This window comes from Heptranchias perlo, chromosome 19 (assembly GCF_035084215.1).
Source record: "Heptranchias perlo isolate sHepPer1 chromosome 19, sHepPer1.hap1, whole genome shotgun sequence".
Classification (NCBI taxonomy): Eukaryota; Metazoa; Chordata; class Chondrichthyes; order Hexanchiformes; family Hexanchidae; genus Heptranchias; species Heptranchias perlo.
In genome coordinates, this window is record NC_090343.1 from 1,802,890 (window position 1) to 1,827,493 (window position 24,604).

General features: G+C 44.2%; 1 protein-coding gene across 1 annotated transcript in view; it reads right to left on the bottom strand.

Annotated features, from left to right (window-relative positions):
• Positions 1 to 221: 221 nt before the first annotated feature.
• The window catches only part of rbl1 (retinoblastoma-like 1 (p107)), a 74,421-nt gene continuing 50,038 nt past the window's right edge, over positions 222 to 24,604 (bottom strand). Inside the window, exons 14-22 of the mRNA XM_068000151.1 lie at positions 22,908 to 23,040; positions 20,970 to 21,254; positions 17,598 to 17,818; positions 12,855 to 13,031; positions 10,763 to 10,834; positions 10,525 to 10,618; positions 8,086 to 8,297; positions 5,408 to 5,572; positions 222 to 3,560 (exon numbers count right to left, since the gene is read on the bottom strand). Of these exons, the coding sequence (XP_067856252.1) occupies positions 3,390 to 3,560; positions 5,408 to 5,572; positions 8,086 to 8,297; positions 10,525 to 10,618; positions 10,763 to 10,834; positions 12,855 to 13,031; positions 17,598 to 17,818; positions 20,970 to 21,254; positions 22,908 to 23,040 (1,530 nt within the window). The 3' untranslated portion in view covers positions 222 to 3,389. The remainder of the gene's footprint in view (positions 3,561 to 5,407; positions 5,573 to 8,085; positions 8,298 to 10,524; positions 10,619 to 10,762; positions 10,835 to 12,854; positions 13,032 to 17,597; positions 17,819 to 20,969; positions 21,255 to 22,907; positions 23,041 to 24,604) is intronic.

Sequence of the window (24,604 nt, forward strand, 5' to 3'; positions counted from 1 at the left end):
TTGCCTCACCAGAACTGAGTATTCAAAGTTGAGCAGTGGAGACTTTCAACCCAGCAGAAGTAAAGGAGAGACACAGGAACTCATCACCTCTCCCCCACTCTGGTCTAGGGACGTAGCTGGAAGTGGCAGGGCAGCTGTGAATGACCCAGAAAGGAATTAAACAAATCCCACAAAAAAGAAAAAAGAAAAATCTGGGGGGAGAAAAATGAAACAAGAATTGATAATTTTCTTAAAATTTTCATTCAAACTCAAAGCTGAAATCGTCTCTCAATTCCATACACAAAGCATTAAAAGTACAAATATTAATGCATAGGATAATCTAAAACTTAAGCTCTATACAAATATACATGATAATTAACAACTCCAACCCTCTTTTTCTCAACAGAAAAGTATGTAGAAAGGAGAGAGAGCGTGTGTAGATGCTACACAATATATTTTAAAACACCGCTGCTTATCGCAATAGTGATAAACACACACAGACCTTGCAGGAGTCAATCACAAATCCTCGGTGAACCCTCTGAGATGCAGCACTTGTTGCTGATCATGAAGCCAGATGAAAACTGCAACACACTTATAACTTTTATATAAATATAGATAAAATCAGAGCATCTGTGGGATAACATCTGAATCTTTCCAATGCGTTGGGGGCAGGGGGTGGGAGCAAAACACCACTGATATATGAAGGGCCCCACCTGGTGTTAACCTAGCTTTCTCTTTCAGAAGTTGACTGGCCTGCTGTGTATTTTTAATGTCATCATTTTTTAGTATCTTTTATGTCATCACTGCTTATTTCTTGAGCTCAGTGGCTCAAAAAGATACCCACTGTTTGAAAATAGCACCAACATGAATCTTATTGTTTTATATATATTTAATATTTCTTGTGAATTTTTGTGCTCATTAAGGTGAGCAATGTCAGCGTTTGTACGCGGATCAGCATCAAGCATTCCAGGTCAGGTATGGCATGGGTTTGATATATAGGAAAGCTCCCTCTATTCTGTCCCAACATTGTACCTCAGCACCAACCTCTGTCACATTGCTGCTGTACACTTTCCATTTGCTAAACCTTGGGGAGGAGGCAGTGAGGTCTTCTTGTAATCTGGTCCAGCCTCTGTGATGGACACTAATCTGACATTTCAGCAAGGCATGTCTGCAGCACTGTCGGATGTATAGCCAGTCTGGCTCACTAACTGAACCTCGAGGATAAGACCTATCGCCTCCAAGTCAATGCCCTAATGGGGAGATACTCGTAACTGGTCCAACAGTGGGAAACGTACCAGTACTCCAGCTGCATGGTTTCAACTGGTTAAACTCTAAACACTTGGGGGTCCTTAAGCCTTGGTTCAGCCAACCTGCGCCAAAACTTTCTAGATCTGGATAAGTGGGGTGTGTCCCTATGGGGAGAGTTTGCACTTTGTATTGGGCAAACACAAATTTTACCCGTAAAGATTCCTCAGTAACTGGACTTGGAGACTCTTAAATACAGTGATGGGCTTCCACACGTGACAGACGCCCAGCTAACAGTGCCAAATTAGGGGCAGTTTTGAGATGTGGATTCACAGGGGTTGAAACTGTCCAAATTCATTTAATTAAAACCAGAAAAAAGAGACTTTCATCCCACCTGTCTGGGTTACGTTCAAGCCCAGGTCCCAGGTGAAAGTGCAATGTTTAACCCACTGCGGCACCTAGTCTCCCCGAGATATCACCCGACGCTTCACAAGCACATGGCCACCATCATGGTGTAATGTGGGTGTCACATCTATGAAATAATGCTTAAAACACACGAATAGCATTCTGGGGACATGTGAAGGTTTTGGCAGCCATGGCTACAAGATTTAAAAATATCAAGAAGTATAAATGCCAAAGTCCACCAGCCAAACTACAGGATAGAGCTCTGCATTTAAAATTGTGAATGGCAGATGGAAAAATGCTTGTTTCTCATGGAAACAGGAAATGGCAAAAGCCTGGAACAGAAGCTGAGCAAGGCACGAGGTTACGGTGAAGACTCTTCCTCACAGTCTCTCCTCAGACACAAACCCAGCAGCAAATAGATTCATGAAAATCCTAACACCACCTCCTAACTGTATTGAATTCTTTACAGTCTATACTGGTTGTAAGCTGGACCTGAAAATAACAACAAACATTCTCAGTAAAGACTGAAACCTCAAGACGAACTTGTTTCCCGTAGGTAAACTGGAACGAGGATTTTATTCATCCTCCCAAACTTAAAAGAATCAGTCAGTGCAGTGATGGCAATAAGGCACTTTACAGCTGATGCCACTGACTGACCCTGTATTGACAATCTCAGAGGCCAAAGAATGGAGGTATGGGAAATGAGAAGATGTCACACTGATGCAGTAAGGGGAGGTGCTTTTCTGAGCTACATGCTGAAGTAAATCGGGACAAAACAGAGAGAGCATCTATCTGTGTTTTACCTGAACCGGAAGATGGTTGGTGCTGGGACTGGGTGTTCAAAATGGAAACCGTTCCTTCCCCAACACTAACATCCCTCACCTCAACAAGCACAAAACTCACACAAAAGAGTTCTGATTCCATTGTGCTCTGAGGCACCTTGTAGGCTACACATGGGAGACTAGTGCAACTGTTTTCAGTGTTTGTGAGTAGATTGTAATAACTGAGTGTCATTCAGCTCCATAATAAATGAATTGGGACACTGCAGCTATTCTTGGGGACAGGGATTATAAAGTGCATTCCACTCTATGAGAATTCCACTGCATCAGATGTTGGTGATTTATTAGTGCTTTACTGAGAGACTGCTACACTCTCTCAGCTTGGTTACTTTTTTCTTTAATTGATTCCCCCCCCTCTCAAAAATACACACATAATCATAAAAATGAGCTTTTTGAAGCTTGCTTGTTCCTACAATAACTGCCGACAACCTAAATCCAAACCAATCACTGAAACCACGCTGGCCAAACTAAGCCACAGATAACCCAAAGACCCTCTTCCTCACATCTGAAGCTATTATTTAACTGCATAAAAGGTCAAAGCATACCTGCAGGAAACTGAAACTGGCACCGATATGAAATGTTGATCCCTTGCTCTTGCTAACATTCGCACACAAAGCACGCGCAAAGTGTGAAATTTCTGATGATTGATTACGAGACTATTTGTTTTATTCCATTAGTGCCCAGTGACCCTGTATATTCAAAGTCTGTTCCCAATGAACAACCATTACTGAATAATTAGTTTAAGGGAAAAGGGGTACACAAGGGTCTGGTGGCCATGCCACAACGTAATGGCTGAATGTGGGAGGGATTCTAGGCTCTTTCCACACATAATAATACTCTATCTTCTGATATAAGTCTGATTCTAGAAACTCTACATAATAAACCCTTCGCAGAAGCTTTACTTTGCGTTACATTCTGTTTTCAGTGATTCGCCCGCTCGCTGACGACATCCTGCAGCCGCTTCAACAAAATGTCGTCGTTTTCTTGGCAGAGACACTTTGCCGGAGACTCACTGTCACTTTCCATGGTGAACGCTCGCTTCCTGCTCAGCCGCTCCCCCTGTTTGATCATGCAGTTGATGTCCCTGAGATTCTGTGAAAATATCAGAACGAGAAGAGTGAGCAACAAGCCAGTGATTAAATTATATTACAACTACAATTAAGACGCGTTATGATTGGTCTCTTTAATTCTGACTTTAACATGCCAGTATTTTACCCCCACCTTCCTTCCCTCCAATTCTGTAGTCTTATCCCTCCTCCTATGTACTGAGCTACAGTTCTATAGGTAAATCTGGCCCTCCATTAAGTTACCTGAATGGCCATTCTTCACATGTGAGCCAGAGGTGGGTAAACCATCAGTTGAGTATCTGCATGTTTACACATGCATGCAAGCAAGCAGATACACATGCATGTGAGCACATACATGTGTGTACACATACCTGCATGCAAACACGCACACTGCATGCACACATGCGAGCACATGCACGTGTGCACATACACACGCATGCGAGCACATACACGCTCATGCACAGACACAAAACTGCAATCAGAATTGGGAACCGCAGCTGAGTTTTCCTTTCTCTGGCTGAGGCACTGAAGCAAATTATAGTGTCCCCACAGTCTCCCTGGCTGAGATTAGCTAATTCAGCACAGGCACTTGATCACAAGATAAATATGGATGATGAAAGCCATTCGGCACATCTTCATTCATCCATCCAAAAAATCCTACAGTCCCCCATTGCAGCATTTAATTGTCTCTTAAATGATTCCCGTGTTTTTGCCTCCACTGATCTATCTGGGATTCATTCTATGTGTTGATCACTCATAGAGTGAACTAAAGAAGAATTTCCTGCTATCTATCTTTCATTTACTTTTTACTAAAGTTGTGTCCCCTTGGCCCATTCCAGCAATTTAATTTGAAGTAATATTCTGGAGCTACCATTTCCATTCCCTTATCTATCTTATGTACCTCTATAAGATCAACTCTCAGAGACCCCCTTTCCAGGCCGAGAAGCTCAAGTCGCTCATGTCTTTCCTCACAACTCATTCTCCTCACACCGGGGATCAGCCTCATGGTTCTTCTCTGCAGTGTCCCCAGCGGTTGAATATCTCCCGTCTGTCTCGGTGACCAGAACCCGACACAGTTCTCAAGATTTGCTCTGAACGAAGCCCTCTACAGGCTGATCACCATTTCTTCTGACTTATATTCTACTGTTTTGGCTACATAGTTCAATATCCTATTAGCTTTGTTGTTTGCTGCTCTGCATTAGTTGGACATGTAGAGCATCGAAACTACTGAGACCCTTACATCTTATTCAAATTCATCCATAGCTATTTCAACATCATTTACGAAGTACGTGCGTTGTCCATTTTTCCTTTCTGTGTGTAGCACTTTACACTTGTCTGAGTTAAATTTTATCTGCCGTTATTCTGCCCACTCACATATTTTGTCCAGTTCATTCTGTAATTTCTGAACTGTGGCCTTTGATCTTGGGACCTTCCTGGTCTGTATGATTCAGTACAACAGAACACTATTCAGGTTTTTGCTGATCACTCCTTACATAAGTTCCCAGTAAGGGAGAGAAAATGGACTAACCACCAAAAGGCTTGCATATACTTCTGAGAGAAGAATGATGCAACAGGCCTTTAACAAAGGAATAAGTTAGTCAGCCACCTACTTTCTCAGTGGCACAATTGAATGGTGCAATTACAAAACAGAAAAAAAGAGTGGAGAAAGTAACTAAAAATGTAAAATTTTTCTTAGCATGCCTCTGATAGAGCTGTCAAGTACAGAAGGTCTATCGCACAATAATGTTCATAAATATCTTTAACAACCTGAATCAGGTTAGAATGTTTAAAACTGATATTAATCTCTCTGCTGCATTAACCTGAAACACAACAACAAAGGTGACCAATGTTTTTTATGTGCGAAAGGCTCACCTTTGATGGGCTCCGGTTAAACCTGTACATCATAGCCGTCCGTGGTGTGAGGGTGGTGCCGTTCTTGTGAGGGGAGATGTAGACCGTGTGTCGCTGTGATATCCGCCGCGGTGATACAGGGTGGGGTTTAACATTTGGAAAGGGAGACAGTGGCGGTGCTTCCACCTGTCAAGGTAAAATTCAAAGTTGCAGTTTGATGCTGATACACAGGAATTAAACTCAGTAGGCCTAGTCTTAAAGACAAGCTGTTAATCAATCGCAAACCAGGTTTCCCTTTATATACATTTCTTTACCCTACTTTCTAAACAGTTTCTCTTATTCCTTCCATTTTGCTAGCTGGTCCTCACAAATGCAGCCAAATGAGCTCTTCCCAGGCCCCAGGCCACTGGGTACCAGGAGGTGCAAGGGAATACAGCAGATCAGACAAGACTTTCTCACCATCTTCCCACAAGGAAGCACTGATCTCGCATTAGCTCTTCCCCAGAGTTGCGAGGCTACAATGGGCACTGAGCAATGCAGGAAGTCAAGCCTGGGATTCCATCACTCTGCCGGTATGTCAATGTGCCGTACTTCTATGCTACTAACCACGTGTAGGTTTCTTAAAAAGAAATACCCTGTGACACATTTCCGGATTTTTTGACCATTTTTCCACAGGAAGGATTTGGAGAACGTTACTTGTAATGTGTTTTAAAAGGACACTGTATTACTGCAAGGTAAAAAGGGGCCTAGAGATTGTAGGTAGTTTAGACGCTAATGAGCTCATTTTGATGTTGTTTCCTCATAGACTGTAAACAATAAGCAATTTGGTGGCATGTCTCCATAGTTCATAAACACCTCACACCCATTGTTGGAAGGTTTTTGATCTCTCTTTGACTGGGAACAGTCAGGAATAAAGCAAAGTATCAGACACCTAAAAATCAGTCAAGCTTTTGCAACAGAAGCTGTAGCTGAGGCAAAAGGACCCAGAAAAGGCAGGCTCAAAAAGTCAGGGTGCAGAGGAGTTGTTCTGTTTAAGTCAAACAGAATGACCCATGCAAGTGGGGTAATTTGTTATTATTTTCATGTATTATGCAGAGATAAGTTGCATTGATTGAACTAAGTGAATCCAACAACTCCGTTATCGTGGTATCGTGCAACTACCAGGATAGTAGAAGGCCAACTAGCTGGACCCTGGTCTTTTTTTTTCCCATCTAGAAATGCCTACGTTCCACATGAATCTGATCACAACTATGGCTCTGTATGTTCACCTTACTGTGGAACACAGCAGCTTAACAATTTGAACCAAACTCTGCCTCATTTACTGTTAACTCGGTCGATCTTCAGAAAGATTGAATACATGTGCAAAACACACGGATATCGGTTCAGGTCACAAGGAGGTTCAATTGTTACACCCTTGAGATCTACTACCCGATAAGTAGATATAGGGCAGAGTGAGTCATCTCCCATAAAACTTACAGGAGTGACTGAGCCACTGAACCTGAGAAGGTATCAATAGCAAACCCTGTAACAACTTAACAAAGCAGTTAAGTCAACAGTCTTTTCTTTCCCTCTCCTGAAGGAGTTGACTCCTGGTTGTTCCATACGCACCAACTGCCCTTCATTAACTTGTCCCCATTCACAATATTAATGGGTGAACCTTCATACAAGTGTCAGGAGGCACCACAGCCAAGCCCAATCTTGTCCTCATCCTGTCTTTATCCGATGTCCACACGCATGCTGGACACTGGCCTGGCCAGTTTCCCCCTCTGTAACCCGAGGCATGGAGACCAACTGAAGCATCCATACTACTGTATTTCGGATGGACGTTAAACCGAAGCCTCGTCTGCCCCCTTGGGTGGACTTAAAAGATTCCATGGCACTATTCGAAGAAAAGCTGGAGAGTTCTCCCAGTGTCCTGGCCAATATTTATCCCTCAAACAACATCACTAAAACAGGATCTGGTCATTATCTCATTACTGTTTGTGGGATCTTGCTGCGTGCAAATTGGCTGCCGCGTTTCCTACAGTTCAACAGTAACTACACTTCAAAAGTACATCGTTGACTGCAAAGTACTTGGGATGTCCTGAGGTCGTGAAAGGCGCTATACAAATGCAAGTTCTTTCTTTACTAGCTAGGATCAGTTAACTCAGATGCACTAGGGATCAATCCTAGAACACTGCTTGTCTATATTACTCAGCACCTCAATAAAGTGGCTGAGCCATCGTGGAAGCTCAACTGAACAGTTTGAATGTATTTGAACATGCAGATCTAAAAGTTCAGTTTCCCAGTTGGCTATCCTGGATCTGAAAGGGTAGTTTTTCGATGCCTGATTAAGTTGTTGCTGGACACAACATCTCAACAAAGTTCTTCACCATTCTGAACTGTACAGTGCCCTTAAAGCCACAATCCCTCCCATGCACTGCTGGGCGTAGAAACATTCTGTTTAAAAGCAAGGTGTGATCTACTAAAGGGAGATATCTGTACCGTTTTATCATTTATACTCAAAGTTATTGGTTTACTACTTTCATGCAAAAACAAAATCGAAATGCAGAATGTGATCCCCAAAACACCAGTTACAAAGCAATGCAGGAATCCTGATATAAGAATAGAATTTGTCTTATGAAGTCATCGTACACCAGTGGCACTTATACTTTAGAAATGCTGGTTAGAAGCAGTCTCGAACACTCATGTTTACTTACCCCACACTCCAGTTTTACATTGGAGTACTTCAGTGCAAACCCTTTAATCCTGTTCACATAGATAGTGTTATAGAACTTAATGAGATCACCCCGCTCTTCCTCCACTGCAGCGGGACACTTGGACGATCTGGTCGGAGTCACTGCTGGGCTGCTTCCCTTGTCAGGAGGATGCGCATTGTTATTTTTCGAGCTAGGGTCACCACTGCTGGATACTAGAAGTGGCGCAAAAAAAAAGTTAAAATATAATTCTGAGGTTTTAAGATGGGCTCCTTAAACTATCCAATCACTCCATACACAAGTGTCTTTAAAGCAGTCTTTTCTTATTCCACCCCCAGTGAAAATCAAAGCAATTCTACCAGGGGTGTATTTTCAATTAATTTTAGTGCTTCTCAAGGTGCAGGAAATCAGTGCTGGGGAATGGAACACTTTGTCACCTTCAGTACTCCCAGATCAGGAAAATGAAGAGTAAAGCTCCCTTCACTCTGCCCCAACAATGTGCTTTAATTTCAATCTTAGAAGAGCACACCTTGAGAAATTTCAGTTTCTCACACCAGCTATCTACTCTGCTGGCTGGGTATTTTGTGGTGCGAGGACACCGAAGGAGGACGAGAACCAACACATCAAAACGCCAGACTGTGTGAAGGTTTATACTTAAATGGTGTCACACGGTGGAGGGGAGGATTGGTACACATAGCGCTTATGCTTCTAAACTACCTCAAATTCAGTAACAACTTGCATTTAGGGTCTAGTGAGAGGGAGGAACTGAAGGAAACCAGTATTAGTAAAAAAAAAGTGCTAGGGAAATTAATGGGGCTAAAGGCTGACAAATCCTCAGGGCGTGATAATCTACATCCCAGAGTACTAAAGGAAGTGGCCCTGAAAATAGTGGATGCATTGGTGATCATCTTCCAAAATTCTATAGACTCTGAAACAGTTCCTACAGATTGGAGGGTGGCAAATGTAACCCCACTATTTAAAAAAGGAGGGAGAAAAAAAATAGGGAATTACAGACCAGTTAGCCTAACATCAGTAGTGGGGAAAATGCTAGAGTCTATTATAAAAGATATGATAACAGAACACTTGGAGGGCATTAACGGGATTGGACAAAGTCAGCATGGGTTTATGAAAGGGAAATCATGCTTAACAAATATACTGGAGTTTTTTGAGGATGTAACTAGTAGAATAGATAGGGAAGAACCAGTGGATGTGGTGTATTTGGATTTTCAGAAGGCTTTTGATAAGGTCCCACACAAGAGGTTAGTGTGCAAAATTAAAGCACACGGGATTGGGGGTAATATACTGGCACGCAGTATAACGCGGATAAATGTGAGGTTATCCACTTTGGTTGTAAAAACAGAAAGGCAGATTATTATCTGAATGGTGATAGATTGGGAAAAGGGGAGGTGCAACGAGACCTGGGTGTCCTTGTACACCAGTCGCTGAAAGTGAGCATTCAGGTGCAACAAGCAGTTAGGAAGGCGAATGGTATGTTGGCCTTCATTGCAAGAGGATTTGAGTGCAGGAGCAGGGATGTCTTACTCCAGTTATACAGGGCCTTGGTGAGACCACATCCGGAGTATTGTGTGCAGTTTTGGTCTCCTTATCTGAGGAAGGATGTCCTTGCCATGGAAGGAGTGCAACAAAGGTTTACCAGACTGATTCCTGGGATGGCAGGACTGATGTATGAGGAGAGATTGGGTGGACTAGGCCTATATTCACTAGAGTTTAGAAGAATGAGAGGTGATCTCATCGAAACATATAAAATTCTATCAGGACTAGACAGACTAGATGCAGGGAGGATGTTCCTGGTGGCTGGGGAGTCCAGAACCAGGGGTCACAGTTTCAGGATACGGGGTATGCCATTTAGAACCGAGATGAGGAGAAATTTCTTCACTCAGAGGGTGGTGAACCTGTGGAATTCTCTACCACAGAAGGCAGTGGAGGCCAATTCATTAGATGTATTCAAGAAGGAAATAGATATATTTCTTAATGCTAAAGGGATCAAGGGATATGGGAAAAAAGCGGGAACAGGGTACTGAGTTAGACAATCAGCCATGATCATTTTGAATAGCGGAGCAGGCCCGAAGGGCCGAATGGCCTACTCTTGCTCCTATTTTCTATGTTTCTATGTTTATACGTAGAAAAATGTCTCAAGGCATTTCACAGAGGTGTAATCAAAAAAATGAATCAAGGAAGGAGATATTAGGAAGGATGACCAAAAGCTTGGTCAAAAAGGTGGGTTTTAAGGAGGATCTTAAAAGAGGAGGGGGAGGTGGGAGAGGTTTAGGGAGGGAATTCAAGTGTGTTCAATAAAAATCAGTCTTTTTAAAACAAAACACTTTTTTTCCCTGCCCCTAACCCCTGCTCCATGTTAAATTTGGACCAGTTGCTTCCTCAGAAAAGTTCCAAAAATTCTCACAGTAGAGCAGTACGACTCACCCTGCACTTCCATGTTTACATCTTCCCCTGTGTGCTCATCAATACCAGTACTCCTCGACCATCTCCCTCCTGTCAGAAGAACGCTTCTGTACACCTGAATAAAAGAGTTTAAATTACACAGAAGGGAATTAGCAGAGAACCAACCAGTGAGTCCTGTATATATTTTCTTGTTAAAAAGAACACTCAACAACCAAGCGTGAAGAAGGGATAAGGATCTACATTAGAAATGCAAACTCACATGGCTGCTGGCTTGAGGTTGGCTTCTGTAACATTTCATTATATCTGTGAAAGACCTGTCCTCCTTAGTAACCTGTAGAGACAGTATCAGTGATAATATAACACAACCAGCTAATCTCCTGTGAACTTGCGAACAGAGAGGTGTTTTAAAAAAATTGTAATGCTCATCCTGTAATGATCTCTCCCACTCTACAATTCTTTCGTCCCACTCTGTTCTCAGTTTTTCTACTCTTACATTGTCACTTTCTTTGCCTATCACACATTTTCTCATTTTACATCTCCATATTTTTCTCTCTGCTACTCTCTCAGACTCATCTGTTCCCTCACTATTTCAGTACAAGCAATGCCTGTGAGCACAAGTTCGTATTTCTTTTCTTTTAACGGTAGTTTTTAAAAATTCTTTCATGGGATGTGGGCGATAAATGTGAGGCCAGCATTTATTGTCCATTCCTAATTGGCCGCGAGAAGGTGGTGGTGAGCAGTCTTCTTGAACCGCTGCAGTCCGTGTGGAGAAGGTTCTCCCACAGTGCTGTTAGGAAGGGAGTTCCAGGATTTTGACCCAGTGACGAAGGAACGGCGATATATTTCCAAGTCGGGATTGGTGTGTGACTTGGAGGGGAACATGTAGATGATGTTAGGAACATAGAAATATAGGAACAGGAGTAGGCCATTCAGCCCCTCGTGCCTGCTCTGCCATTTGATAAGGTCATGGCTGATCTGTGTTCTAACTCCATTTTCCTGCCTTTGGCCCATTTCCCTTAATACCTTTGGTTGCCAAAAAGCTATCTATCTCACATTTAAATTTAGCAATTGAGCTAGTATCAAGAGAGTTCCAAACTTCTACCACCCTTTGTGTGTAGAAATGTTTACTAATCTCACTCCTGAAAGGTCTGGCTCTAATTTTTAGACTGTGCCCCCTACTCCTAGAATCCCCAACCAGCGGAAATAGTTTCTCTCTATCCACCCTATCTGTTCCCCTTCCCTAACCCAGGGGTGCTGCAACCAATTATAATGGCCCTTACATTACCTCAACTTAGATCTGGTAACTCAGCACGGATCAGGGAATTGGGCTTTCCTGCTTTGTACTGCTCAGACAACACTGAAAATTCCTGGGCTGGGAGACAGTAGCATGGTGGGCTGCCAGTATGGAGGCGGATACCTGGCCTCCCAGGGTTCCGCCCCAGCATTTTCAAGGGCAGGCACATAATATGCCCACTTGTGGGCAGCCATATTCCGCAGGCAGATTAATGAGGAAAATACATCACTATTTTCCTCATTTGCACCTTTAGCAATGCTAGTCACAAGGGGAGTCTATGAATTGCTAGGCCCCTGAAGGGGAAGAGAGTTTGAAATTTAGAAGACTGGTCTTGCAATGCAATTGTTTGCAGAGTGATCAATTAGATTGCCTAAACTGCAAAAAGAGGACAGCCACATTTAAAAAATATTTCTGAGATGGTTCTTCAGCCCTGCAGGGCCACTAATTCTTCCCCCCTTCCCCAGTCAGGCTGGTGCCCCAAAAAGGGTGCGGGGTGAATGCAAATTAATCAAAGTATCCTCGCCCCAGGCAGCTAATGGAGTCCAGAAAATCGACAGTGAACTGCCCCCGAGCAGCTTCCCCCCAACCAAGGAATTTTAGGGCCAGAGACTTTATGGAGTCACTGGTATGGCTTCACGTTGAATCATTCTCCCAGGGTCTTTCTAAGAAAACAAATCAAAAAGCTTTGCCGTCCTGCCTTGCCATCATTAAGCCTTTAAAGAAACCCAGTATGAAATGATGGGAAAAACGTTAAAAAAACCCCAGCATTTTGGCTTGCTTCATTTCTTTTATACCGTACTCCTTTTTTTTGTATATTAAGCTATGGAATGACAGAATGCAGTCGGAGACAACAGGAACAGGACAGATGTCTCATGAACAGGGCCTTGGTGCCTGCGTGGAACATCAAAGAGACTTGGGGAAATTGTATTGATTACCAACAGGTAAGTCAAAGATTTCCCATAGTCTCAGACATGCTCCATCAACCCTGCAAGTGGTGATTAGCTCAGCTCTGAACCAGGGAGAGAGCCCCACAAGCTCAGAAACGCAAATACCATACCTTTGCCATTATGTAGACAGCACAGAGGAGGAGTTGATCCAGGTGCCTGTCCGTCATCAGATCTGTGCAATGCACCAAAGAATACTCAAAGCAAGTCCAGATCTTCCTACGAAGCTCTGCAGACACATCCAGCTTTAGACACAAGTCACGCAGACGGACGCTGGCCAGATGATATACCTGGAAGGAAAACATCCTTATATTTCTGTACATTAGTAAAGAGAGAAAAGCAAAAGAATAGAGAAACAGAAAACAATTCCACTCCTCAAAAGAAAAAAATGCTGATATAAGAACAGGTGCAGGCCATTCAGCCCCTCGAGCCTGTTCCGTTGCCTAACAAAAATCGAGCAGTCTTAGTTTTTTTGAAATTTTCAATTGACCCCCAGCCATAGCAGCTTTTTGGGGGAGAGATTTCCACTACCCTTTGTGTGAAGAAGTGCTTCCTGACATCACCCCTGAATGGTCTAGCTCTAATTTTATAACCTTAAAACATGTCCCCCTGTTCTGGACTCTCCCACCAGAGGAGATAGTTTCTCTGTATCTATCCTATTGAATCCCTTAATCATCTTAAATGCCTCAATTAGATCACCCCTTAATCTTCTAAACTCAAGGGAATATAAGCCTAGTCCATGCAACCGGTCCTAATTTGGCCATTGACCAAAATTCTAAGATGGGAGGTGCAGTTGAAAGGTCACCAAACGAATCAACAAAACACAGTGGAATGTGGGAAAAAAAACAAAGTTGAATTAAACAGCCACCACCCAGTGAATCACATCTTCAGACATGGTGCGACCATGTCTTTGTTTTAAAGCAAAACCGATCAACACCTAGGGCGTTGGATACAAAAGGAGCCCTGTATAGCAGGTGATCAACAATCAGCATTAATTCGAAGAACAATAGCCCATCGAGAGAGGCAACTGCAGCAAGACGAGGGGCCATCGAAACCCATCAAGAACTTTTAAGAGGCTTTGAAAGAACTTTTAAACGAACATTGAAGTAACCTTGTTAACGTTAAAAACTATTGTAAGAGAGGCGTATAAAAGTGGAAGCCCGAAACCCCCTTTTTTCTCTTTTATCTCTCAGATTCCTCACTCATGCAACGCAGCCCTGACTTTTGTGCTGATTCCTCTGCCACCCGAGCTCTCCAGAGAGGAGAGCGGCTTCCAGCGAAATCAACGAACCCTACATGATAGAACAGGTCAGCCAGACCCGCAGGTGCGGAAGGACTGGTGAGCCTCGAACATGTGTGTGTGTGTGATAGGTGTCTCCAGGGTCCCCACCAACCTCTTAGTTTAGTGGGGTAGTGTACTGTAGTGTGTGTGTAACCCAATGTACTGCGTAGGACCATTTTAATCGTCATTTTCTTCGCATTGGTGGTACAATAAAACCAACCTTCCAATTCAAAAATCAAACACCGAGTTTGTGTGTTCTCTGTGCTATTCAGCTATGTGATTCATCACCAGGTGCGTTAGCACAAGTCTCGTTTTTCCCGGACCCCGATCCGTGAGGTATAGGTGTTCCTGGGCTAGACCGGGGACCCGATATCCGCACCAATCAATAGGGTGAGAATACCCCCAAAACACCCTACAGTATCATTCTGGTGAATCCACGCTGCACCCTCTCTTAAGCCCACTATATCCTTCCTGAGGTGCAGTGAATGGACAAACAGGTTGCAGATACAATTTAATGTGGATAAGTGTGAGGTAATTCATTTTCAGAGAAAAAACAAGGAATGGAAATTACACACTAAATGAAAAGATGCCAAGGGGTGTGGAGGAACAGAGAGACCTCAGGATTCAAATATATAATTCCCTGAAAGTACCAGTGCAGGCAGGTGAAGAATAAAAAGGCCAACAGCATTTTGGGTTTCATAAATAGGCACATAGAGTAAAGAGCCAATGATAAATTGCAGCCAATTCGATTCACTCCATGTGATATCAAGAAACGGCTGAGTCACTCGCCACAGAATACCCAGCCTCTGACCTGCTCTTGTAGCCACAGTATTTATGTGGCTGGTCCAGTTAAGTTTCTGGTCAATGGTGACCCCCAGGATGTTAATGGTGGGGTAATGCCATTGAATGTCAAGGGGAGGTGGTTAGACTCTCTCTTGTTGGAGATGGTCATTGCCTGGCACTTGTCTGGCGCGAATGTTACTTGCCACTTATCAGCCCAAGCCTGGATGTTGTCCAGGTCTTGCTGCATGCGGGCTCGGACTGCTTCATTATTTGAGGGGTTGCGAATGGAACTGAACACTGTGCAATCATCAGCGAATATCCCCATTTCTGACCTTATGATGGAGGGAAGGTCATTGATGAAGCAGCTGAAGATGGTTGGGCCTAGGACACTGCCCTAAGGAACTCCTGCAGCAATGTCCTGGGGCTGAGATGATTGGCCTCCGACAACCACTTCCATGTTCCTTTGTGCTAGGTATGACTCCAGCCACTGGAGTCTTTTCCCCGATTCCCATTGACTTCAATTTTACTCGGGCTGCTTGATGCCACACTCGGTCAAATGCTGCCTTGATGTCAAGGGCAGTCACTCTCACCTCAAAGGGCAGTCACTCTCACCCCAAAGCCTTTCCACCATCTACAAGGCACAAGTCAGGAGTGTGATGGAATACTCTCCATTTGCCTGGATGAGTGCAGCTCCAACAACACTCAAGAAGCTCGACACCATCCAGAACAAAGCAGTCCGCTGATTGGCACCCTATCCACCACCTTAAACATTCACTCCATCCACCACTGGTGCACTGTGGCTGCAGGGTGTACCATCTGCAAGATGCAGCAACTCGCCAAGGCTTCTTCAGCAGCATCTCCCAAACCCGCAACCTCTACCACCTAGTTAGGACAAGGGCAGCAGGCGCGTGGGAACAACATCACCTGCACGTTCCCCTCCAAGTCACACACCATCCCGACTTGGAAATATATCGCTGTTTCTTCATAGTCGCTGGGTCAAAATCCTGGAACTTCCTACCTAACAGCACTGTGGGAGTACCTTCACCACATGGACTGCATGTGATTCAAGGAGGCAGCTCACCACCACCTTCTCAAGGGCAATTAGGGATGGGCAATAAATGCTGGTGTTGCCAGCGACGTCCACATCCCATGAATGAATACGAAAAATGTGTACAAAATATTCCGTTAGGTAACAGTTTGAGACCTGAATGCAATTTTGGGTGCTCCATTATGGAAAGGACATTAAAGCCATAGAGAGTGTACAGCGTAGATTCATCAGGATGATGCCAGGGATGGGAAACTATATGAGGAGAGACTTGAGATACTGGGACTGGGATGAATAGTTAAAGACTGTTTCCTGAGTCAGTGACGAGGGGGCCATCAATTTAAAATCACTAAGAGAGTGAGGGGAGAGGTTAGGAGGAATTTTTTTACACAGAAAGTTGTTGGAACATGGAATACTTTATCAGAGTAAGCGCCTGAGACAGAAACCACTGCATCTTTTAAGGGACTACTGGATAAATATTTTAAGCAGAACAAGATACAGTGGGGTGAGCGCGATGCAGTGATTAGTTTTGAATTGTTCTAGCAAAGGGCTGACATAGGCACGATGGGCTGAATCAGCTCCTTTTGTTCTGGAAACTTCTATGGTCCCATAGAAAGTTAGGGCATGGACTAAATGCTGAAAGTGACAGAAAAGCCGATAATTAAAATATATTTCAATAATATCTACAGTTATTACTGCTACTGATGGACCAACATTGCTTTCCTTACAAAAATATGTATACATACATTTGGAGTGTTTCATTTTTATTTTAATATGTCTTGCATCAAAAGGACTGAGGCAGCTGGGGGTGTAAAGTGGGCAGGAATAGTGCAGATGTGGCAGGATTTCAGCTGCAAGTTTATACAGTAGGTCTTGGTGCATGATTAGACCCTTTCTGCATCTCTTGGCCGAGACTTACCCCAAAGTTGGAAATCGTTGATCAAGAGAACAACAAATCAGGGCATTTGTGGCAGCAAATGGAGTTGGTGCTGTGAGTGCTATTTGATAATGTAAAACAGAGAGGGGCTGATTTTCCTGATCTCTGCTCCCGGAAGTGTCCATTCCCTGGATTCAAAAGCTGAGAAAAAAAAGGGAAGGGGAGAAAGAGATCCGTTATGTCAGGTCTCCACCCCCTTTATGTTGCCCCAGGTTTTCCAGGAGGGGGCAGAGCTGGACCTGTGCCTGCAATGGACAAAGGGCACCAGTGGAATGATAATGAAGTGGGAGATTGCATTTCTAGCCTCCTGCATCCTTTCCCAATATTTATGGCCATGGGGTACCCAGACACTGGGGCACCCCAGAAGCCTTTGGAGACCGAGTTTCGGAAACCCCCCTAAGATCCTCCAGTCTGGGGGGCGAAGGCCAGCAGTAAGCTGAAGACCCCAAAGGTACGTACAAAATTCTTCAGTACCCACCCAGCGGATCTTTGGGCCTTGGAGCTTTCAGCTGCACTCGACTTTCCTTCTGCGTTTGCTGGCACAGGGCTCTGCCGGGTGCACACAGGCACTGATAGTGGCTCAGGACTGGAAATTCAGGAGCACCTGGGCCTGGACACCTGCTCCTATCCAGCGCTGGAGCAGAGGTCAGGAAAATCGGCCCCGTAATCTAGAATCTCGTCTAATTTGAATTTGCAGCAGTAATATAAATTATATAGAGTCTACAGCACAGAAACAGGCCATTCGGTCTATGCTGGCATTTATGCTCCACACTAGCCTTGGTGTTAGATCTGTGTATTTGGAAACTCACCTTTCTGAAGAATAGTGCCAGTGAGCCAGTCTTCTTTGGCTTACTGATTGCTGCTACTGTAGGCTCCTGCACTGCAGTAATTCCCAGTCGTTTGGGTGAAGAATTGATTAAAGCCTGGGCAGAGAGGGGCACTTGAACGGTTTCTTCTACAGCCTGTGCTTGCTGGGGTACATTCAGCTGGACTGGGATGAAGGTGATCCCTCCAGTCTCATTAGTAATACCTGAAAAATAAACAGCAAACAATTCCACTTCAATAACAGAGTCATTGGGAGTTTTTCTCCATTGAGGAGGTTCCCATAAACATAGAATAGAATCATAGAAAGGTTACAGCATGGAAGGAGGCCATTCGGCCCATCGAGTCCACGCCAGCTCTAAACAAGAGCATTCCAGCTAGTTCCACTCCCCCGCCCTATCCCCGTAGCCCTGCAAATTTTTTTACTTTCAAGTACTTATCCAGTTCCCTTTTGAAGGCCATGATTGAATCTGCCTCCACCACCCCCTCGGGCAGTGCATTCCAGATCCTAACCACTCGCTGTGTAAAAAAGCTTTTCCTCATTCACCTTTGGTTCTTTTACCAATCACCTTAAATCTATGCCCTCTGGTTCTTGACCCTTCTGCCAATCGGGACAATTTCTCTCTATCTACTCTGTCTAGAATCTTCATGATTTTGAATACCTCTATCAAACCTCCTCTCAACCTTCTCTGTTCCAAGGAGAACAACCCCAGCTTCTCCAGTCTATCCTCATAACTAAAGTCCCACATCCCTGGAATCATTCTGGTAAATCTTTTCTGCACCCTTTCTAAGGCCTTCTCATCTTTCCTAAAGTGCGGTGCCCAGAACTGGACACAATACTCCAGTTGTGGCTGAACCAGTGTTTTATAAAGGTTCATCATGACTTCCTTGCTTTTGTACTCTATGCCTCTATTTATAAAGCCCAGGGTCCCTTATGCTTTTTTAACCGCTTTCTCAACCTGCCCTGCCACCTTCAACGATTTGTGTACATATACCCACAGATTTCTGTGCTACTTTACCCCTTTTAGAATTGTGCCCTTTAGTTTATATTGCCTCTCCTCATTTTTCCTACCGAAATGCATCACCTTGCATTTTTCTGCGTTAAATTTCATCTGCCATGTGTCCGCCCATGCCACTAGCCTGTCTATATCCTCTTGAAGTCTATCACTATTCTCCTCACTGTTCACTACCTTTCCAAGTTTTGTGTCATCTGCAAATTTTGAAATTGTGCCCTGGACACCCAAGTCCAAGTCATTAATATATATTAAGCAGTGGTCCCAGCACCGACCCCTGGGAAACACCACTGTACACGTCCCTCCAGTCTAAAAAACAACCATTCACCACTACTCCCTGTTTCCTGTCACTTAGCCAATTCTGTATCCATGTTGCTAATCCCCCTTTATTCCATGGGCCGCAATCTTGATGACAAGCCTATCATTCGGCACTTTATCAAATGCCTTTTGAAAGTCCATATACACCACATCAACTGCATTGCCCTCATCTACCCTCTCTGTTACCTCATCAAATAAACTCTATCAGGTTAGTTAAACACGATTTGCCTTTGACAAATCCGTGCTGGCTTTCCCTAATCAATCCATACTCGTCCAAGTGACTGTTAATTCTGTCCCGGATTATTGTTTCTAAAAGTTTAACCTCAGTGGTGGGGAAACTGACTGGCCTATAGTTGCTGGGTTTATCCTTACACTCTTTTTTGAACAAGTGTGTAACATTTGCAATTCTCCAGTCCTCTGGCACCACCCCAGTATCTGAGGATGTTTGGAAGATTATGGCCAGTACCTCCACCATTTCCAACCTTACTTCTCTCAGCAGCCTAGGATGCATCCCATCTGGACCGGGTGACTTATCTACTTTAAGTACAGTGAGCCTTTCTAGTACCTCCTCTTTATCAATTTTTAGCCCATCTAGTATCTCAACTATATCTTCCTTTACTGAGACTCTGTCAGCATCTTCTGCCTTGGTAAAGACAGATGCAAAGTACTCATTTAGTACCTCGGCCATGCCCTCTGCATCCATGAGTAGATCTCCTTTATAGTCTGTAATCGGCCCCACCCCTCCTCTTACTACCCGTTTACTGTTTCAATGCCTGTAGAAGACTTTTGGATTCCTTTTTATGTTGGCCGCCAGTCTATTCTCACACTCTCTCTTTGCCCCACTTATTACCTTTTTCACTTCCCCTTTGAACTTTCTATATTCTGCTTGGTTCTCACTTGTGTTACCAACCTGACATCTGTCATACGCCCCTTTTTTCTGCTTCATCTCACTCTCTATCTCTTTTGTCATCCAGGGAGCTCTGGCTTTAGTTGCCCTACCTTTCTCCCTCGTGGGAATGTACCTAGGCTGTACCCGAACCATCTCCTCTTTAAAGGCCACCCCCACTGTTCAATCACAGTTTTGCATGCCAATCTTTGAATCCAATTTACCCGGGCCAGATCCGTTCTCATCCCACTTAAATTGGCCCTCCTCCAATTGAGTATTTTTACTTTAGAATGGTCCATGTACTTTTCCATAGCCATTCTAAACTTCATGATATTATGAACGCTGCTCCCTAAATGCTCCCCCACTGACACTTGCTCCACTTGGCCCGCCTCATTCCCTAGAACCAAGTCCAGCAATGCCTCCTTCCTTGTTGGGCTGAAACGCACTGGTCAAGAAAGTTATCCTGAACACATTTCAAAAATTCCTCCCCCGCTTTGCCCCTTATGTTATTATCCCAATCTATATTAGGGTAGTTGAAGTCCCCCATTATCACTACTCTATGGCTTTTGCACCTCTCTGTAATTTCTTTGCAAATTTGCTCCTCTATATCCTTCCCACTAGTTGGTGGCCTATAGAATACACCCAGTCGTGTGATCGCACCTCTATTGTTTCTTAACTCTAACCAAATAGATTCTGTCCTTGACCCCTCCAGGACATCCTCTTTCTCCAGCACTGCAATACTCTCCTTAATCAATACTGCCACCCCACCGCTCCTTCCCTTCTTTCCTGAACACCTTGTATCCAGGAATATTTAGTACTCAGTCCTGCCCTTTTTTGAGCCAGGTCTCCGTTATCGCCACAACGTCGTATTCCCATGTGGCTATTTGCGCCTGCAGCTCACCAACCTTGTTTACCACGCTTCGTGCGTTTACACACATGTACTGCAAACCAGTCTTAGACTGTCTTGTATTCTCTTAGTCTGATCCTACCTAATACCGTACTATTTCTTGCTCGAGTGCTATCTTTCTCTCCCGATCCTTTGTGCCCCTTGTTTCTCCTTCGAGGATAATTTGAACTGCTGTGTCCAAGCACATGACACACTTGCCTTCAAGCAGAGGTAATACAGACACACACAAACTAACCTTGCACAGGTATAGTTAGCGTTTGACCGTTGGTTGCCGTTACTGTGGCTGTTGCCATGGTTACAACAGTCTGCCCAGGAGAGAGGGTAATGTTTTCATTGGCTATACTTTGTGTCTGAATAATTCTCAGCCCAGTTGACTGGGTGGCATTGATCTTGTTCTGTGCGATATTCACGTGAGTGTCCATTGAATTGTCATCACCGAAGAGTCTCCTTTTAGCACTTCCTGCAGAGGGAGAGGTGAACCGATCATGGACGGACAGTGGTGATGCTGGGGGAGGAAGATCTGGAAAAAAGTGAATTGGCAAACAATTAGCAATAACAATTACCAAACCAATAATGTCCTAGCCATCGCCAAGGTCGTTATGCTCTCTTGTGGTGCTCTTATATTTAAAACAACAGCCAACAGCAAATGTGACGTTCTCTTGGCATTCACTGCACCCAGCAATCCAACTCACCAACTTCTTTTTTTGCATGAGTCTTAGGAACTGCAGCCAGATTCACCAGCTCTCGGTAAATGTGTAAATGAGGTAGGGTGTGGTGGGAGGCAGGAACAGTGCTGCTCTCCTGAAACTGGCGCTGAAATGTAAAACGTCTTAACATAGCCAAAGAGAACCTGCACCACACTGTTAGTTATTCAACACATCAGGTATACATTCTCCAAACACTTAGTAACTGCTCTAAACTGAACAGGTTTGGTTACCGGAACAAAATAGTCATGGCTTGTGCAATTTTTTTTTAGCAGTCAGCTACAGAAGTCAAGTTAAAACTTTTGGTTGCTGACAATAATTACTGTGCAATATAATGCTGAACCTCTAACAAGTATCTTTTTATTTATAAAATCAAAATTAGATCAATGAATTAGAAGCGGATGTAAAACTATTCATTGTAAGTCAAGAGGCTGAGGTGTGACATTAACCACTGCAGCCATCTGACTATCACCTGCAATCACAACAAGGTGATGGAATGTAGTTATCCTCCATTAAACACATTCACAAAAAACGTTAAGCATTTGAACCTACAACGCCAACAACAACCTGCACCTTTAAAATGGAAAAACAAACCAAGATGCTCCACAGAGGTGTGAGGAAAAAAAATGGGTGTCGAGTCAAAAAAGGAGATAATAGGGGAGTGAAGCTGAGTCATAAGGAAGGTCTTAAAGGCGGAGAATGTTATGGAGAGGCAGAGAAGTTTAGGGAAGGAATTGCAGAGCGTGGGGCCGAGGCCTCTAAAGCCACAGCCACCAATGGTCGGGTGAAGGGAGGGGGATACACAAGCGGCCAGTCAGAAGAATGCTGCTTATTTAGGACATGTAGCATGGAGGTAGTGCATGGGTTGAGAAGGGGGAGAGCTAAGTGTCATCAGCGTATATGTGGAAGCTGACCCCACATCTATGGATGATGTCACCAAGAGGAAGCATGTAGATGAGGAAGAGGAGGGGGCCAAGGATAAATTCTTCAGGGACTCCTGAGGTGACAGCACAGGGGTGGGAAAAGAAGTCACTGGCAGAGATGTTGTGGCCATAATTGGAAGGGTAAGAGTGGAAACAAGAAAAGGCAGTCACACTGAGCTAGACAACGGTGGAGATACATTGGAGGATGATAGTGTAGTTAACTGTGTCAAAGGCTGCAGGAAAATCGAGAAAACATAACGCATCATGGTCAGTTACAAATCATGCCATTCACAACTTTGGTTAGGGCTATTTTGATGCTGTGAGAGGGGTAGATAATGGAGGGATACAAGCAGGGAGTTGTGAGAGAAATGGGCACGAATCTGGGAGGCGACAATAGGTTCAAGGACTTAGGACAGGAAAGGGAGGTTGGAGATGGGTGGTAGTTTGCAATGACAGATGGGTAGCGGCTGTTTTTTTTTTATTAAGCAGGGATTAATGATGGCTGTTTTGAAAGGAAGGGAAATAGTGCCTAAGGAGAGAACTTACCACGTTTGTTGAAGGTCCCTGCAATGTCTGTCCGTACTTCCTTTACCCGAGGGTGTATTATAGGAGACATTGGCATCAGTGGGAGGTGGGTGGGACCTCCATTACCAGTTTCGAAATTGGAAGGAAAGGTCACCTGAAAGTACAATTAGTTTTAGGACTTCTTATATTTAATAACTGGATAAACTAAATATTGCATTCCCACCTTCAGTTACAATCGCAACATACATCTAACCTCTATGTGCAAGGAAGCGCATTCAATTCAATATAGTGAATAGACAATTGGAAAAAATTTTTTAGAACAAAACTGTTGCAATATAATAGTTACAGTAAAGACACAAGGGGCAGAAGATAAGATGAGGAAGAGGCTAAGGGTGGAATGTTGGGAAACTCCTGCTGACGATGTGGGAAAGGAAAGAGAAGCCATTACTGGAGATGCGCTGGTTGCATTTGGACAGTTAGGAACGGAAAAATACAAGGGCAGTTCTATGGAGCTGGATGACAGAGGAGGGTTACTAGAGGTGGATGGCATGATTAGCCATATCAAATGTTGCAGATAGATTGAGAGGGACAAGGAGGCATAATGGATCACAGTCACAGATCCACAGGCTTTAGTTTTACTGCCGTGGGATGGGTAAGAGCCAGTCTGGAGGAGTTCGAACAGGGAGTTATGGGAATTATGGTAGTGGAGCTGGCAGGAGATGATATCTTTAAGGACCTTAGAGGGGAAAGGGAGGCTGATGAAGTCGTAGTGGGGACAAATTGGTTGAGGGTGCATTTTCCGAGAGAGGGGTATTGACGGCAGTTTTGAAGGGGAGTGGGATGGTGCCTGAGGACAGATAAACAGTGACAACGTCAGGTAGCATGGGGGCCTGGAAGGGAATTTGGGTGGGAAAGGATGGAGGGAGAAGGAAGTGGGTTTCATGAACGTTGAACTTGGAGATTGGGGGGAGCAGGGGGTGGAAGAGAATGGGAGAAGCTGAAAAAAGATGAGGGTTCAGGAATTGAGTGGGTGGGAGACTGGGGGAGGTTGAGGCCCGGAGCTGAGAGGAAGGGGTGAAGTAGTGGAGGCAGCTGCACAGATGGTCTCGATCTTAAAGACAAAGAATTCATGAACTCCTCCTTCTTGGTGTTTTGAAATGAGGATAGAGGGGCAGAGGGGTTTAAGGAAGTGCCTGGTCATTAAAAGGAGCCTAGGATTTTCCTGCCCTCTGAAGTAGTGGGTGTTTTGTCTGGGGAGAGCGAAGTATGATAACATGATGTGGTCTAGCCAGATCTGGCAACCGATGGCTAGGCCAGTTGTGCGGCAGGTACACTCGAGTTTGTACCCCCTTAACAGGAGAGAATGAAGTTAGGGTGTACCAGGGGAGTGACAGGAGTGAGAAACAGTGAGTCATTTTCTAGAAACAAGGATATCAAAGACAGAGGCAAGGAAGCAGCTAAACAGGCCAATGTCAGCAGAGATATCTTGGTAGATGGAGGGTCAAAAGTAAGGAACTTGGGAGTTAGAGAGTGAGTTTGTGATAGAGCTGGGGAAGAGTACTTTTCCTGAGCAGTTCGTGAGAACAGTGTGAAAGGAGGAGGGTCGGAGGATGTGTGTGGTAAGGCAGGTGAGGAAATGGTCAGAGATGGCCTTGTCGGCGAACAAGACCTCAGGTGCAGAGAGGCTAAGGGAAAAGAGAATAGAAATGTCTTGATCA